General features: G+C 37.7%; 1 protein-coding gene across 5 annotated transcripts in view; it reads right to left on the bottom strand.

Annotated features, from left to right (window-relative positions):
• Nucleotides 1-16,774, bottom strand: part of ACER3 (alkaline ceramidase 3) — a 164,011-nt gene that overhangs the window by 59,361 nt on the left and 87,876 nt on the right. For all 5 annotated transcript variants that reach the window (XM_021704731.1, XM_021704732.2, XM_044919738.1 and 2 more), the window contains one exon: nt 9,234-9,286. In XM_021704731.1, the coding sequence (XP_021560406.1) occupies nt 9,234-9,286 (53 nt within the window). The remainder of the gene's footprint in view (nt 1-9,233; nt 9,287-16,774) is intronic.

Genomic DNA, 16,774 nt, shown 5'->3' with positions numbered 1-16,774 from the left:
TCTATCCAGATGGGCAAGCACGTAAAACCACAACTTTGTAGAACCCAAAGAGGCAAGAAATAAGGCATCTGTATAATTTGTCCCCAAAGCTGATAGAGTAGTATTACAGTAATGATAAAGCACACAATCAAAGATCTCAGGATCAAAGGCCATCTGGTCTATTGAAATGCTGTGTTATTTTGGTAACAATCTTACCAACAATTAAGTTTATATACCAATCAAAGTGTGTCCCACTTCTGCTCCAAATCTATTAATGGCTTACAGGGGATAAAGTCCAAAAGGCTTAGATCTGGCCTCTGGTTAGCTTCCCAAACCATATCTCTTACTATTTAGTTCAACACCTACTCAGAGCAGGTACTCAATAATGTAACAAATGTTAGCTATTATCACTGTTAGAACTGTCCCCATCATCACCACATATTCCCATTCCATCTATGGCTACAACTACAAGTACTACTTGCAGTGCCCTGAGATGCCAGACATCCTCTCAACTCTGGAGGTTTGAGTTGGCCTGGCAAATTCCTATTCATCTTTGAAGATGCAACTCAAACATATATCTGAGTCACCTGTGTGAAAACCCTTCTCTCACCTCCCTTCCTTAAATAATTTCTCTTTCCATTTCCATAGGATACTGTAGGTCCCTTTACCACTGCATTCACTACCGTATTACCTTCACTCCAGGTAGATTCACTCGAGACCACAGGTTCCTTGAGGAAAGGACTATATCATTTTTACCTATGCAGACCTGTTGCCCAGGCACCGATTTTTGAACTAATGAAAGTATTTGTCCAGCTTACGCGTGGGCACCTCCAAGGACAGGGGACTCAAGATCTCTGAAGGAAGCTCTTACCATCTACTAGCTCAGAAAATTCTTTCTGATGTTGAGCAAGATGTCTCTGTACCTTTAATGCCACTAGGACCACAAAGAATAAATTGTATCTTTTTCACATGTCAACACTTCAAACACTGATTCATAAAACATTTATGTAGTGCTATGTGCCCTAAAAGTATGGGATACACCAAGGTCAACCAGAGAGAGTCCCTGCTCTTAGGTTAACTCACATTCTGATACAGAAGAAAGATATAAATATATTTATAAAACAAAAGATAAGGGCAGTAACAGAGAAGCACAGAGGGTTGTAGAAGAACATATGAGGGGTACATATCCAACCCCGGGGCCATGGAAGGCCTCCTAGAGGAGCTGTCGCTTTGGCTAAGACTTTAAAGGATGAACAGGAATTGTCCAAGGGAGAGAGGGAAGTGCAATAGGGCCAGACATGAAAAATGCATAGAACTGAGAGTCTGGTATGTACAGCTGAGTGAGCGGCATGTCTTCTCTTCTTCAGGCGAAATATTCCCAGTTCCTTCCCCTCAATCATCATGACTAGAGTTTTAGTTCTTTCACCATTCTGGTGTTCTCATTTGAACATAAACCAGGTCAGTCCTCAGAACTGAAATATTGTCATGATCTATTCAGCATGCAGTAGGGGAGCCTATCCCCTCCTTAACTCAGATACTTAGTCTATCCTTGTCTCAGCACATTCATGCAGTTGCTTCTTTATATATGTGACAGACACACACTACCTTCCAGGGTTACTGTTTTAGGAATTACATGATGGACAACAGGAATGATCCTAGAAATTTAAAAACTTACCTAAGTCTTAGAAAATATGTGTTTAAGGGAATGTCAGAGGTAGCCATATGCACAGAATTGGAGTAGATATGTTTTGTATATTGTTCTGGTTCTCTGTTACTGTGTAGCAAACCCCCTTAAAACTCAGTGGCTTGGGCGCCTGGGTGGCTCAGTTGGTTAAGCGACCACCTTCGGCTCAGGTCATGATCCTGGAGTCCCGGGATCGAGTCCCGTATCGGGCTCCTTGCTCAGCAGGGGGTCTGCTTCTCCCTCTGACCATCTCCCCTCTCATGTGCTCTCTCTCTCTCATTCTCTCTCTCAAATAAATAAATAAAATCTTTAAAAAAAAAAAAAACCTCAGTGGCTTAAAATACCAATATATATTTTGCTGATTAATATGCATTTTGAGCAGAACTGAGAGGGAGCAGTTCATCTCTCCTTCACTCAGGGTCAGCTGGGACAGCTCAAAGACTGGGGCTGGAATCATCTAAAGAGTCCCACACTCAAATTTTGGGCAGTGATGCAGCTGCAGCCTAGGGACTTCAGGTGAGGTTGTGGTAGGAACATTTATACATGGCCTTTCCACATGGCTGATTGGCTTCCAAGGGTAAGCATCCCAGGAGTAAGGATAAGGAAGAAGCTCTATTGCCTTTTGTGACTCACTCCTTGAAGTCATATAGCTTCATGTCCACCATAGTAACAGTCTTGCCCAGATTCAAGGGCAAGGAACAAAGATCCCACCTCTTGAGGAGAGTCAATGTCACATTGTAAGAAAAGCAGGTGGGATGAGATATATTGGTGTTAACATCTTTGGAAAATACAATAATCTGCCACATAAATAAAACTCAAAACTGAATTAAATACCCCCCCCCCCAAGAACAGAAGGTAGTCTGCTTTAGGATGAAGGGTATTCAGATTGGCTTATTATCATTACTACTCCTCCAGAACACGTTTGGAGTCTTTTGAAGTCTCTTTTCTTTTAAAGCAAGCATAAACACGTATTTTCCTTATTACAAAAGTATTTCAGGGGCGCCTGGGTGGCTCAGTCGGTTAAGCGGCTGCCTTCGGCTCAGGTCATGATCCTGGGGTCCCGGGATCAAGTCCCGCATCGGGCTCCCTGTTCAGCGGTGAGTCTGCTTCTCCCTCTGACCCTCCCCCCTCTCATGCTCTCTCTCAAATAAATAAATAAAATCTTTAAAAAAAAAAAAAAAAAGAAGCTTACATCCTAGCTGGGGGAGACCAGGCCAGTGTGACTGAAGCGTAGTAAACTATGCAGAGGAAGAGTAAAAACTGAAGTTGTAGAACTAGACCAAGGCCAGATCAAGTAGGCCATAGTAAAGAATTTAAATTTCACTTTAAGTGCAAATGGATGTCTTGGAAGAGTTTTCAGCAGAAGAACAATACGATCTGATTTAAAATTTAAAAGACTACCTTGGATGGCTGCAGGGGCAATGGATGACTATTGAAGTAGCCAGGAAATGAGATGGTGATGGCTTACACAAGGGTAGGCAATGTGAAAACAGAACACATTTTCCAGTTATATTTTTAAAATAAAACCAGAAGAATGGCTAACAGATGTGATGTGAGGAATGAGGAGAAAAAAGAAATAAGGATGATTCTAGGTTTTTAGCTTCAGCAATTGGGTGGATGATGGCATCACAGTGGCTACTAGGGGAGGAACTGGTATGGAAAAAGAAATAAAAAATTACATATTGCCCATATTAAAGGTTGAGATTTCTACTAGACACTGAAGTGGTATGTCAAACATATAGTTGGTTATACAAATCTAGAGCTCAAAGATGAGGTTAGAACTGAAGACAGATGTTTTGAAATCATCAGCATAAATATCAGTAATCATGATATTATATGAGATCACCTAGGAGAGAATATAGAGAAGGTAGCCCAGGACTAAAAGAGTGGCCAGGGCCCCCTCTTCCTCAGCGCTGCCTGCAGAGGTGGCAGCCATCTCCTACTCCGCATCATGGCTGCCCTCAGACCCCTGGTAAAGCCCAAGATCATTAACTTTTTAATGGACCAAGAAGTTCATCCGGCATAAGTCAGACTGATATATGAAAATTAAGTGCAACTGGTGGATGTCAATACCCAGAGGTATTGACAATAGGGTGCACGGAAGATTCAAGGGCCAGATCTTGATGCCCAACATTGGTTACAGGAACAACAAGAAAACAAAGCTGCCCAGTGGCTTCCTGAAGTTCCTAGTCCACATCAAGAAGCTTTAAGTGCTGGGGAGCCTGGGTGGCTCAGTCGGTTAAACATCTGACTCTTGGTTTCAGCTCAGGTTATGATCTCAGGGTTGAGATCCCTCAGCCAACTTTGCACTCAGCAGGGAGTCTTGCTTCTCTCCTTTTCCCTCTGCCCCTCCCCCACTTGTGTACACGTGTGCACGCGCACTCTCTCTCTCTCAAATAAATAAAATCTTAAAAAACAAAAAAGAAGCTTGAAGTGCTGACATGCAACAAATCTTACTGTGCAGAGATTGCTCACAATGTCTCCTCTAAGAACCACAAAGCCATTGTGGAAAGAGCAGCCCAGCTGGCCATCAGAGTCACCAATGCCAATGCCAGGCTGCACAGCGAAGACAATGAATAGATAGCTTATGTGCATATCATATTTGTTTTAATAAAACCATAAAACTACACACACACACACACACACACACAGTGTCCAGTGAGGTAAGGAAGAAGGCTGAGGGAATTTCCTTTTATATAAAGGAAAAGTGGGAAGCCCAAACAAGTGTTTCACAAAGAAAAAAGCAAATATTGTGTGGAATGCTACTGAGAGGTCAAATAATAAGATAGAAATGTGTTTACTGGATTTAGCAAGATGAAGGTCACTGGTGACCTTGACAATAGCAGTTTCTATGAAATGAAGGGAAGGAATACCTAACTGGAACAGGAGGAAAAGAGAGGGAGGTAAGTATAGACAGAGCAGAGACATTCAAGTGGTTTTGATATGAAAGGGAACCAAAAAATGATTCAATAGCTGGACACAGGGTCAGGGAGAAGTAATTTTTAAAGGAGGGGAATTATTTGAGTATGTGTGTAAGCTGATAGCAGTGAATGAGTGTAGTGACTTTCTAAAGACTGGTGGAGCAAGTGACTGCGCTGGAGTATGTAACTGTAGGCTTGAGTCTTTGAGAGGAATTGGGACATTTCTTCCACAATAATAGGAGGAAGATGATAGTGGTAAAAAGATGAGGCAGTTTCTTACTAACTTCTTCTATATTCTTAGTGAAAAATTGAAGATATCACTGAGGAGAAGGGGATATGAGGCAAAAAAGATATAAAAAGAAATCTAAAAAGAGCAACAAGTGTGAAATAATAGTTCTGGAGAATGGAAATTGAAACTGTCAGGGAAATGTAACAGTACTGTCTTATGGCACTGAGTGGTTATTCGAGATTTTTGTTCAATAATTTAAAAGTGAGATCATTTAACAAAGGGATATAATTTCTATGAGCAATATTTATCTACTCAGTTCAGGCACAGGATACACAGATAATTGAGCTTGATCAGAGTTGAATATTGCTCAGAAAGCAAGGGGCAAGGACTTTAAGGATATTTTATGGGTGGGTGGGGGTTATTATAATTTTGAGCCACAGATTACAAACTTTGTAACAAAGGAAAAGAAGTGAGGCAAAATGTACTTCCTTCCAGTCTTTTTTTTATTGTTTATAAAATTGATATCACATTACATAAAGTTTTGTCTAACATTTTCCCATTTCAGTAGTCTTCAAAATATTATTTTATTTATTTATTTTTTAAAGGTACTCAACCAGAGATCATGTTTCCTTTATTTTATTGTATGTTTTAAAGTAAGCCCAATGTGGGGCTCGAATTCACGACCCTGAGATCAAGAATCACATGTTCTACTGACTGAGCCTGCCAGGCGTCCCTCAAAATATTATTTTAAATGGCACAGTACATTTCAACACACAGCTATATCATAGTATATGTTAACAATCTCCCTTTTGTTAAACATTTAGATCATTTAAAAATCTTTATCACGTGTAACACTCTCACATGTGTAACATACTTGTAAAACATCTTTTCCCTGTCTCTGATTACTTTTTTAGGAAGTATTCCTAGGAGTGCAATTACTGGAGTCAAAGAAGATGTATATTGTTTTAATTAAAAAATAATTGAAACAACTTCAAGGTACAGAAAAGTTTGAAGGACAATACAAAAAAACTTTTTTTTATCTCTGAACTGTTTGAGTAAATTGCTGACATGAAGTTCCATTATTCCCAAGTACTCTAGTGCACGTTTCCTACAAAGATATTCATTTGGATTATATGCCTTGACCAAATGGAATTTATCACAGGAATGCAAGGTTGATTCAACATATGGGAACCAATGTACTAGACTATACTAATACAATAAAGGAGAAAAACCACATGGTCATTTCAAGAGATTCAGGAAAAAAAAATCTGAAAATTCCAACATCTTTTCATGATAAAAACACTCAGCAAACTAGGAATAGAAGGGAACTTCCTCAGATTTAAAAAGGACATCCACACAAAACTCCAGCAAATTCTATAATTAATGGTAAAAAACTAAAAGCTCTTTTCCTAAGATCAGGAACAAAACAAGGATATCTGCTCTCTCCACTTCTATGCAGCAGTGTACTGGAAGTTCTATTCAGGGCAACTAGGCAAGAAAAACAAGCACAAGGCATCCAATTGATAAGGAAGACATAAAACGATCCCTCTTTGCATATGACATGATTGTGTACACAGAAAGCCCTAACAAATCCACATATGCACACACAAAACTCTACAGGTGAAAAAACAAGCTCAGCAATGTTGCAGGATACAATAACAATATGCAAAAATCATTGTTATTTCTATAAATTAGGCTTGAGAAATCAAAAAAATGAAATTAAGAAAATTCAATTTACGGGGCGCCTGGGTGGCTCAGTTGGTTAGCGGCTGCCTTCTGCTCAGGTCACAGTCCCAGGGTCCGGGGATCGAGCCCCGCGTTGGGCTCCCTGCTCTGCGGGAAGCCTGCTTCTCCCTTTCCCACTCCCCCTTCTTGTGTTCCTTCTCTCTCTCTCTCTCTCTCTCTCTCTCTCTCTGTGTCAAATAAATAAATAAAATCTTAAAAAAAAAAAAAAGAAAATTCAATTTACAATACCATCAAAACTATAATACTTATGAATACATTTAACAAAAGAAGTCAAGATTTGCACACAAACTATAAAACATCATTGAAAGAAATAAGAGACTTAAATAAATGGGAAGACATCCTATGTTCACGGATTGGAAGACAATATTAAAGATAGCAATACTCTTCATAAGGTTATAAATTAGCATAAAATCATCTAACTTAAGTTTTTAAATATTTTATTACCAAAATAATGTTTATTGTAGATCATATGCAAAATAGAAGTGAATACAAAGAAAAAAATAAAGAAAGCAATACTCTCCAAAGTGATCTCTGGATTCAATGGAATCCCTTTCAAAATCCCAGATAATTTTTGCAGAAATTGATAAGCTGATCCTAAAATTCAAAGGATGTTATTAAAAAAATGAAAACACAACCCACAGAATGGAAGAAAATTGTAAACTATGTATTCAGTAAGGGTCTAGTATCCAAAATACATAAGGTACTCTTATAACTCAATGATAAAAAGGCAAATAACACAATTTAAGAATGGGAGAAGGATCTGAACAGACATTTCTCCTATGAAGATATACAAATGGGCAATAAGCACATGAAAGATGTTCAACATCCCTGGTCACTAGGGAAATGCAAATCAAAACCACAATGAGATATCACTTCACATCCAGCAAGATGGCTATAATCAAAAGGAAGGACAATCACCAGTACTGGTAAGGATATAGAGAAAATTGATGGTGGGAATGTAAAATGGTACCACCACTTTGGAAACCAGTCTGGTAGCTCCTCAAAAGGTTAAAGGCAAAAAAATAAAATTAAAAAAAAATTTTTAAAAAAGGTTAAATGCAGAATCACCAGGTGACCTAGCAATTCTACTTCTAATAAATATATATCCACACAAAAACTTGCACACTAATGTTCACAGAAGCATTGTGCATAAAAGCCAAAGAGTGGAAACAACCCAAAGTCCATTAATTGATGAATGAATAAACAAAATGTGGTATATCTATGTAATGGAATATTATTCAGCCTAAGTCAAAGAAGCCAGACATAAAAGGTCACACACTGTAGGATCCATTGCTATGAAATGTCCAGAATAGGCAAATCCACAGAGACAGAGAGTAGATTAGTGCTTGTCAGAGGCGAGGTGGAGGGAGTAATGAGAGACAGTTAATGGGCATGAAGTTTCTCTTTGGGGTGATGAAAATGTTCTGTAATTAGATAATGGTGATGGCTTCACAATTTTGTAAGTGTACTTAAAACAACTAACTTACATACTTTAAAATGGTTAATTTTATGGCATGTGAATTAAACCTATAAAATAAAAAGATATTCACCTATGTATCCACAATACTACCAACAAAATCAGGATATTAACATTGATTTACCATATAATCCTCAGACCTCATTTAAGTTTTCTAAGTGTCCCAATAATATCATAAATGTAAGCATACACACACACACAACCATCCAGTCCAGAATCATACACTGTATTTAGTTGTCATGTCTTTGTGGTCTCCTTCAATCTTAAACAGTTCTCTAGTCTTTTATTATTTATTATAAATATGTGTTGAATATCAGAATCAATCCTAAGAATTAATTCTTATACATTTAAATAGCTGTAATTAATAATTCACAGATCCTTCTGGAATAGCACTGTCCAATTAGCAGCCACTAGTCTTATATGGCTACTGAGCACTTGAAATAAACCTAATCTAAATTGAGATATACACCTATTTCAAGACATGAAACACTTCATTAATAAATTTTTATACTGATTACATGTTGAAATAATATTTGAATATATTGGGTTAAATAAAATATATTATTATAATTGATTTTACCTATTTCTTTTTAACATGACCTTTCTTAATGTGGCTACCAAAAATTTTTAAATTACATACATACTCATATGATATTTCTACTGGACAGTGCTGTTCCACGAGTTTCTGGGTTAGCAATTGGAAATAAAGAGGTCAAAAGACTGAGGACTAGATATATGGCCTCCTAGAGCAAGGACAGTAAATAAAAATCCTTGCATAGCTCTAAAATTTTGCTAGCTAGAGGAATCATCCATTCAAATGGATGCCATAAAAGAGACATGAGGAAATACAGGCATCGAAGAATATATTATCTTAGTGAACTTTTTAAAATGTCTCCAGGGGTCTGTACTCTCTAATCCTGCTCTAACATTATGCATGTCTGTACAGAGGAGGACAAAAGCTACAGTGCTGTCACTTGTTTTCTCTATGGACAGCTAACTTATTTGCTCACCTCTTTATTCCACCTAGTCAATTTGAATCCTCTGGCCTAAATTAAAATCTCCAGAGATTTGTAATCTCTTTTTTTCCCTTTGGTCTCTTATATCAATAGCACCCTCTAGTAATGTACTCTTTCCTCAAATCTGAAGTGTCTCTGGGTGAAGAGAAGTAAGCATTTAGTTAATTTTGTTATTACTGACCTGCATTTCATATTTCAGAGTCATGTGGAAGCACCAGGATCCCATTCCTACCACTGAAATTAAAACAAACAAATAAAAAAAGACGATTAGCATGAAATTCTTTGGGGCTGGCCAGAGTGACGTGAGAAGATAATAAGACAATGCAAAGCACTGAATTTTAAGAACAAAGTTTATGAAATCTATGGCAGGATACAGCAGACCCTGCATAAGTTCTATAATTGATGAAATTTTGGTATAGAAAAAAAAACCCCAAGTACAGTATAAATTCTCATAAATTCCTTCCACTAAGTGGACTTACTAGATTAATCAATAGTCTCCATTCTTTTGTAAAATATACTACCTGATACTCAGAATAAGCTTTTTTTTTTTTTTTTTTTAAAGGAGACAGAAGTTCATTGACTACACCGCAAAGGAGTGGTGGACAGGGTAGCAAAGGAGAGACTGCCTCTCAGGATAAGCTTTACAGCTTAAACATTACAGGATAATGCTTACAGCTAGTTAGCTACTCTAGTACTTCCTTGCACATTTATCCAAATAGCTGAATTGTATACTTACTAAGAGCCAGACAGTTATATTTGTTCCCAAACCTGTTAATGCCACTGTATTAAGTTATCAGAAATATGATTTCAAAAAGTGAGCTGTTGTTTCTACAAAAACTATTTAAAATGCTTAAAACAGACTCAATAAAAGAGAGTTGCTAATAAAAATTGCTGTTGAATTAAGTGTGGGTAAGATACCTGTTAGATTGAGAAAAATAGTAAAAATCTAAAGATTCCATATTTAGGTCTCAAAGTTCTTCCCAAGTGCCTCTATTTTAAATAAACTATTTTCATTTTAGGGTTTTTAAAAATTTTTGTTTTTTAATGTAAGAAAAGCTAAGTAGAACTATAATTAGGATCCCAAGGCCATGCCATATATCAAATAATTGTCAAAGATTATTTAACCATGTTTTAATTAAAAAAAAATTCAAGGTAGGTATATACATAATTTTATAATAATTCTGTTCTGAATTTTTAAAAATTAGCTGACCAAATTATCAGTCCCTATTACACCTGACAAAAAGGCTTCTACATTAAGTTCAATTCAACAAGCATTTACTGAGCACCTCCTATTTGCCAAATTCAGTTACAGTTACAAAGATAAGATCTAATCATTGGCCTTAATAAAGCATATAGTCTAAGGAAGAGACAGGCAGATAAGATGCCAGTAGGTGGAGATATGATAAAGAGATATACAGAGTACCACAGGAGAACAGTAGAGGGCACTTATGAAGGAAGAGAAAAGAAACCAGGGGCGTTAGCCTTAAGGATGTATAAGAGTTGGCCTAACAAACATGGTAAATGGAGGTGTCACTAAATAATTTGTACAAAGCCACTTGAGAAAAATTTCAAAAATTTGTTACTCTTACTTTTTAAAAAATATTTTATTTATTTATTTATTTGAGCACGCATGTGCAACACGAGTGGGGGGAGGGGCAGAAGAGGAAGAAAAGGGAGAGAATCTCAAGCACACACCAAGGTGAGCATGGAGTCCGGGACAGGGCTTGATCCCATGACCCTAAGATCATGACCTAAGCCAGAACCAAGAGTTAGATGCTTAACCGACTGAGCCACCCAAGTGTCCCTTGTTACTCTAGCTTTTTTTTTTTTTTTAAGATTTATTTACTTATTTGAAAGAGAGAGCACAAGCAGAAGGGTCAGAGGAAGAGGGAGAGAACTCCAAGCTAAGCACAGAGCCCAAGACAGGGCCCGATCTCACGACCCTGAGATCATGACCTGAGCAGAAACCAAAAGTTGATGGCTTAACCAACTGCACCACCCAGGTGCCCCATTACTCTTGCTTTTTTAAAAAAAAAACCACTAAATACATTATCACATTATTTTTTACTATTCAACATGAGATGACAGAAGTAAACAGTTACTGCACTCATTTTACTAAAGAAATAAGGAGGCAGGGGTGGGTGGCTCAGTCGGTTAAGCATCTGCCTTCAGCTCAGGTCATGATCCCAGGGTCCTGGGATCAAGCCCCACATTGGGCTCCCTGTTCAAGCAGGGAGTCTGCTTCTCCCTCTCCCTCTGCCCCTTCTCGTGCCCTCTCTTTCTCTCGCTCATTCTCTCAAATAAATAAACAAAACCTTAAAAAAAAAAAAAAGGAAAAAGAAATGAGGAAGCAGAATGGTTGATGTCTTTTTTCCAAAGGAGAAATTAGAAAGTGCAAAGGTGGGTAAATTAATGGAAGGGAGGGGGAGCCCACAAACTCTGTGAGTTAAAGTCATATAATATACTATGAAATAAAAAAAATAAAATGCAGTGGGATGACTATTCATTCTGAAAAGTAGACTGGCCACTTAATCGTGCTTTACTCAAGAACTGTTTTTGTCCAAACCTTTTCAAATATGCTCTTGTACTCTTTATTATATAGCATTAAAAGTCTGATTTTCAGAGATCTCTACAATTTACTTCAAGAATCTACTTAGAATGCAAAGAAATGTATAGAAGAGCATCACCTTTCTCTACACAATGTTTTCTATTTTGCCGCTTTAAAGCAAACATCAGCTTTAGTGACATAATTCACATACTATAAAATTAATTTAAGGTGCACAATTCAATTGTTCTTAAATGTTCAGACTGCGCAACCATCATCATTATCTAATTTTAGAGCAGTTTCATCAACCCAAAGAGAAATCTCATATCTACTAGTAGTCACTCCCTATTTCTACTCAAATCTCCCCACTCCTTAGCCCTAGACAACCACTAATGTATTTTCTGTCTTTATAGATTTGCCTGTTCTGGACTTTTATTATAAATTCATTCACCAGTTGATGGACCTTGTTACAAATTGCATGCTGTGTCCCCACCCCACCAACTTATATGTTGAAGCTTTAACCCCAAATGTGATGGTATTGGGCATGGAGCCTTTAGAAGGTGATTAGGTTTAGATGAGGTTATGAAGGTAGGGCCCCCATGATGGGATGAGTGTACTGAGAAGACGAGGAAAAGATAGGACCTCACTCTCAATCTGCCTGCATGCATCAGGAGAGGCCATGTGAGGACAAGCAGAAGGCAGCCATATGCAAGCCAAGAAGATCTCATTAGGAACCGAATCAGCCAGCACCTTAATCCTGGACTTTCCAGCCTCCAGAACTGTGAGAGATAAATGTCTGTTGTTCAAGCCACCCAGACTATGGTATTCTGTTATGGCAGCTCAAGCTAAGATAGACATTTAGGTTTTTTCCACATTTTGACTATTCTGAATAACACTACTGTGAACATTCACGTCCAAGTTTTTGTGCAGACTTGTTTTCATTTCATTTCTCTTGGGTATACATACCTAAGAGTGGAATTTGTGGGTCATATGATAACTCTGTGTTTAGCATTTTGAAGAACTGCCAAAGTGTTTTTCAAAAGCAGCTGCATCATTTTACACCCTCATGAGCAATATATGAATTTCTCCACATCCTCCCAATATTTGTTATTGGCTGTCTTTCAGATTATAGCCATCCTAATGTACTGAAGTGGTATTCACTGTGGTTCTGATTGGCATTTCCCTAATGATGGCTGCATGCCCCCCTCTTTTTTTCTTGTAGAATGCGCTATATTATAGACTTGTCTATTTTTTAATGGACTTTTTAAAAGCAGTTTTAGGTTCACAACAAAATTGAGGTACAAAGATTTTCCATACAAACTCTGCCTCCTCATGTGCACAGCCTCCCTCACTATCAAGATCCCCTACCACAACGGTACATTTGTTACAACTGATGCACCTACATTGGTATATCATTATCACCCAAAGTCCACAGCTTATATTTTATGGTTCACTCTTGGGTATGGACAAATTTTATAAAGACATGTATTCACCGTTATATTATAGAGAATGGTTTCATTACCCTAAATTCTCTTTGCTTTGCCATTTCATCTCTCTTTCTATCTGAACCCTGGCAACCACTGATCTTTTTACTGTCTTCATAGTTTTGCCTTTTGCACAATATTATATACTTGGAATCATATAGTATATAGTTTTTTTCAGTTAGCAATAGGTATTCTTTCACTTAATAATAGGCATTTAAGGTTCCTTCTTGTCTTTTCATTGTTTGATACCTCACTTCTTTTTAGCACTGAATAAATATTTCATTGTCTAAAGGTCTAACAGTTTATCTATCCACTCACCTACTAAAGGACATCTAAGATGCTTCCAAGCCCAGCCTTGTAAATAAAGCTGCTATAAATACCTGTGTGCAGGTATTTGCATGAAGATAAGCTTTCAACCCTTTTGGGTAAATACCAATAAGTGTGACTGCTGAATCATATGGTGAGAGTATACTTAATTTTTTGTTGTTGTTGTTTTTTTGTTTTTAAAGATTTTATTTATTTATTTGAGAGAGAGAGAATGAGAGAGAGCACATGAGAGGGGGGGAGGGTCAGAGGGAGAAGCAGACTCCCCGCTGAGCAGGGAGCCCGATGCGGGACTCGATCCAGGGACTCCAGGATCATGACCTGAGCCGAAGGCAGTCACTTAACCAACTGAGCCACCCAGGCGCCCTAGTATACTTAATTTTGTAAGAAACCATCAAACTATCTTCCAAAGTGGCTATACCATTTTGCATTCCCACCACTAATGAATGAGAGTTCCTGCTGCTGCACAACCCCATTTCCTTTTTAACAAATATTTACTGGGCCCTCAACAACATTCCAAGCATTTCCTCTGGGATAAATGAGTGAACAAGAGAGATAAGGTTCCTGTCCTCAGAACTTTAAGCCATTAAAAATATGAAAGGGGCCATTTCTGAACACAGGAACTACAACCTCATCTGGGGAGTCAGAAGAGGGCTACTGGGGGAAGTAACACATAAGATAGGGCTTGAAGAATAAACAGAAGTTAAGCAAGTAAAAGGATTTTTTTTTAAACAAATGAGACCATTCTATGTAGAAGGATCCTGCAGATGTAAAGTCAAGGTAGTGCGTTAAAAAAACTGAAAGAACTTGGCTTACACCATGAACAATGTTGGAATAGGGATCCAGTCAGTGAGTAGATTGGCATGATTTGTAGGCAGCAGACTAAGAAGAGCATTTAAAGTCATGTTAAAATCTGATTCAGATTTGGACTTTATATTAAAGACTAAGTTGTTGAAAAACTATACACATATACCCAAATGTATGTATACACACATATACACATGCATACATACAGGGACTAATATAATTAGTTTCGCATTTTTAAAAATATTGCTCTAATTACAAGGCAGGAAAATGTCTAAAGGAGTGGTCTCTCAACTTTGATATCAACAAAAAAAAAATTTTAGCAACCCCATATATGATATTTATTTACAAACTGTATATACACTACTGTGTTAAGATACTACATATTTTTTAAAACACATAAAATAGAAATTTAGATGAGGTAAAGAAAGAGGTAACATATATACAAATAGAAGTTACAAAGTTTTCTTGGTGCACTTCAACAGATCATTTTCCTTACCACTTGGGCTGTGAGTATTCTACTTGGCAGCCACTAGTTTAAATGACAGACTAAATTTGCAAGGCATACATGGAGCTTCATAATCTGGCTCCACTCATTTCTTTTATTGCAGCTTGTAGTTCAGTCACACCTGACTGCTTACCTGACTGGTCTCTTACCTCACACTCTCAACTTCTAGTCTCCTCTGCCTTTGCTGGTCTTGTGATTACCCTGTCCTTTCAGCCTGGAATACTTATACCCTGCCTCCAATCCTATAATCTGTGTCTCTGGTTATTGAAATGTTATACAACTTTGGGGCACCTGGTTGGCTCAGTTGGAAGAGCATAAGACTCTTGATCTTGGGGTAGTGAGTCCTAGCCCCACGATGGGAGTAGAGATTACAAAACGAACAAACAAACAAAAAAACACTTAAAAAAAAAACCCCACGAAATCTTATACAATTTCTAGATCCAATTAACTTTTGCTCATTCCTGTTAGCTTCTTCTTTTCAAACAATTTCGAACTTCAGAAATGTTTAAAGAATAGTAAACTGCAGTGTATGTTCTACTCAGAATCAACATTTCTTTTTTTTAAGATTTTATTTATTTATTTGACAGAGAGAGCGAGCGCACAAGCAGGGGGAGTGGGAGAGGGAGAAGCAGGCTTCCTGCTGAGCAGAGAGCCTGATGTGGGGCTCAATCCCAGAACCCTGGGATCATGACCTGAGCCGAAGGCAGACGTTTAACGGACTGAACCACCCAGGTGCCCCAGAAACACCATTTCTAACATTTTGATATCTATATCCACATATGTGTGTGTATATATAAATGTATGTATATATATGTGTACATATATAATTATTTTTATGAACCATGAGTAAATTGGATACATCATGTCCCTTTACCCTTAATACTTCAGTGTATACCCCATATCCATTTTAAATGTCACCTCCTAAGTCAAATCTTCCTCTGCTTCCTCCTCCATTAAGACAACCATAACAGGGCATGTAAGAAATAGTGTTTGGCTAGGCCAGTAGTTATCAGATTTGGAGAATTCTATTTTACCTAGAGGCCCTTGTTCTAGAAACTCCTGATTTAGTGGATACTCTGGTACCCGTATTTTAAAAGCCTGCCAATGATTTTGGTGAACATCAAAAGCCAAAGATCATTGTTAAATTCTAAGATTCATAAAGGCATGATCTAGGTCTCTATAGTTCACTAAAGAATCTCTAGAACCTAGCACAGTGCTGAAAATATAAAGAACACTTATTAAGTACTTGCTAATTGGTTGATTTTTTTTCTTCCTCCTCAATGATCCAGCACTTCACATTAGAGCATGTGTATTGGTAGTAGAGGGTGGTAAGGAATGTCCCTGAATTGAAAAAATAATACGGGAAATAGTTCCAAAGAAGAAAAAACATTATTTGGGTAGAATGTGGACAGTAAGAACAGAAAGGCTTGCCTCACAAGGTGACATTTGAGATAGAACTTAAGAGAGATTTGCAGGCAGATAAGGCGAGGGAGAACATACAAGTGGAGAACATATATACAGTTTGAGCAAAGGTATGGAGATGTGGACAATACTTAGGAATAAGCATTTCATTCAATAGGACTGAGTATCAGGAACAGAAAATGGGGCAGAAAGGTGAGCTGGGAGCACATATAGTGTTTTTTAGTTTGCACCTGTAATACCAGTGCCAGGCATGGCACTTTATACACTCTTACCTCCAGTCGTTTCAAAAGATCTACAAGGTATTCCCACATTATTCCCATTTTGTACAGGAAGAAAGTGATGTCTGGAAATATCAAAAAGCTAGTAAGTGGCAAAGCTCAGATTAGAAACAAAGTCCGTCTGCCCTAAAGCCTTTCCTTCTGTCACAGCTACTCCTGGAAGCAATTAAGAGAAATATCAGAATTTTGTAGGGCAGCAGATGTCCAAAAGAACAGAACTTTTACTTAGGAAAAGAATGCATGGTGTCCCATGCCACCTGTGAAGTTAGTAAGGAGAAGTCTAGGTGAAAAAAAAAATGCAGGTTCTCAATTAGAATGATGACAACAAAAATGGAAAGAAAGAAGCTATTCTAGAGA

This window comes from Neomonachus schauinslandi, chromosome 11 (genome assembly GCF_002201575.2).
Source record: "Neomonachus schauinslandi chromosome 11, ASM220157v2, whole genome shotgun sequence".
NCBI classification, from domain to species: Eukaryota; Metazoa; Chordata; class Mammalia; order Carnivora; family Phocidae; genus Neomonachus; species Neomonachus schauinslandi.
Note: the sequence above shows the minus strand (reverse complement) of the source record. Positions and strands in the feature narration are given on the sequence as shown.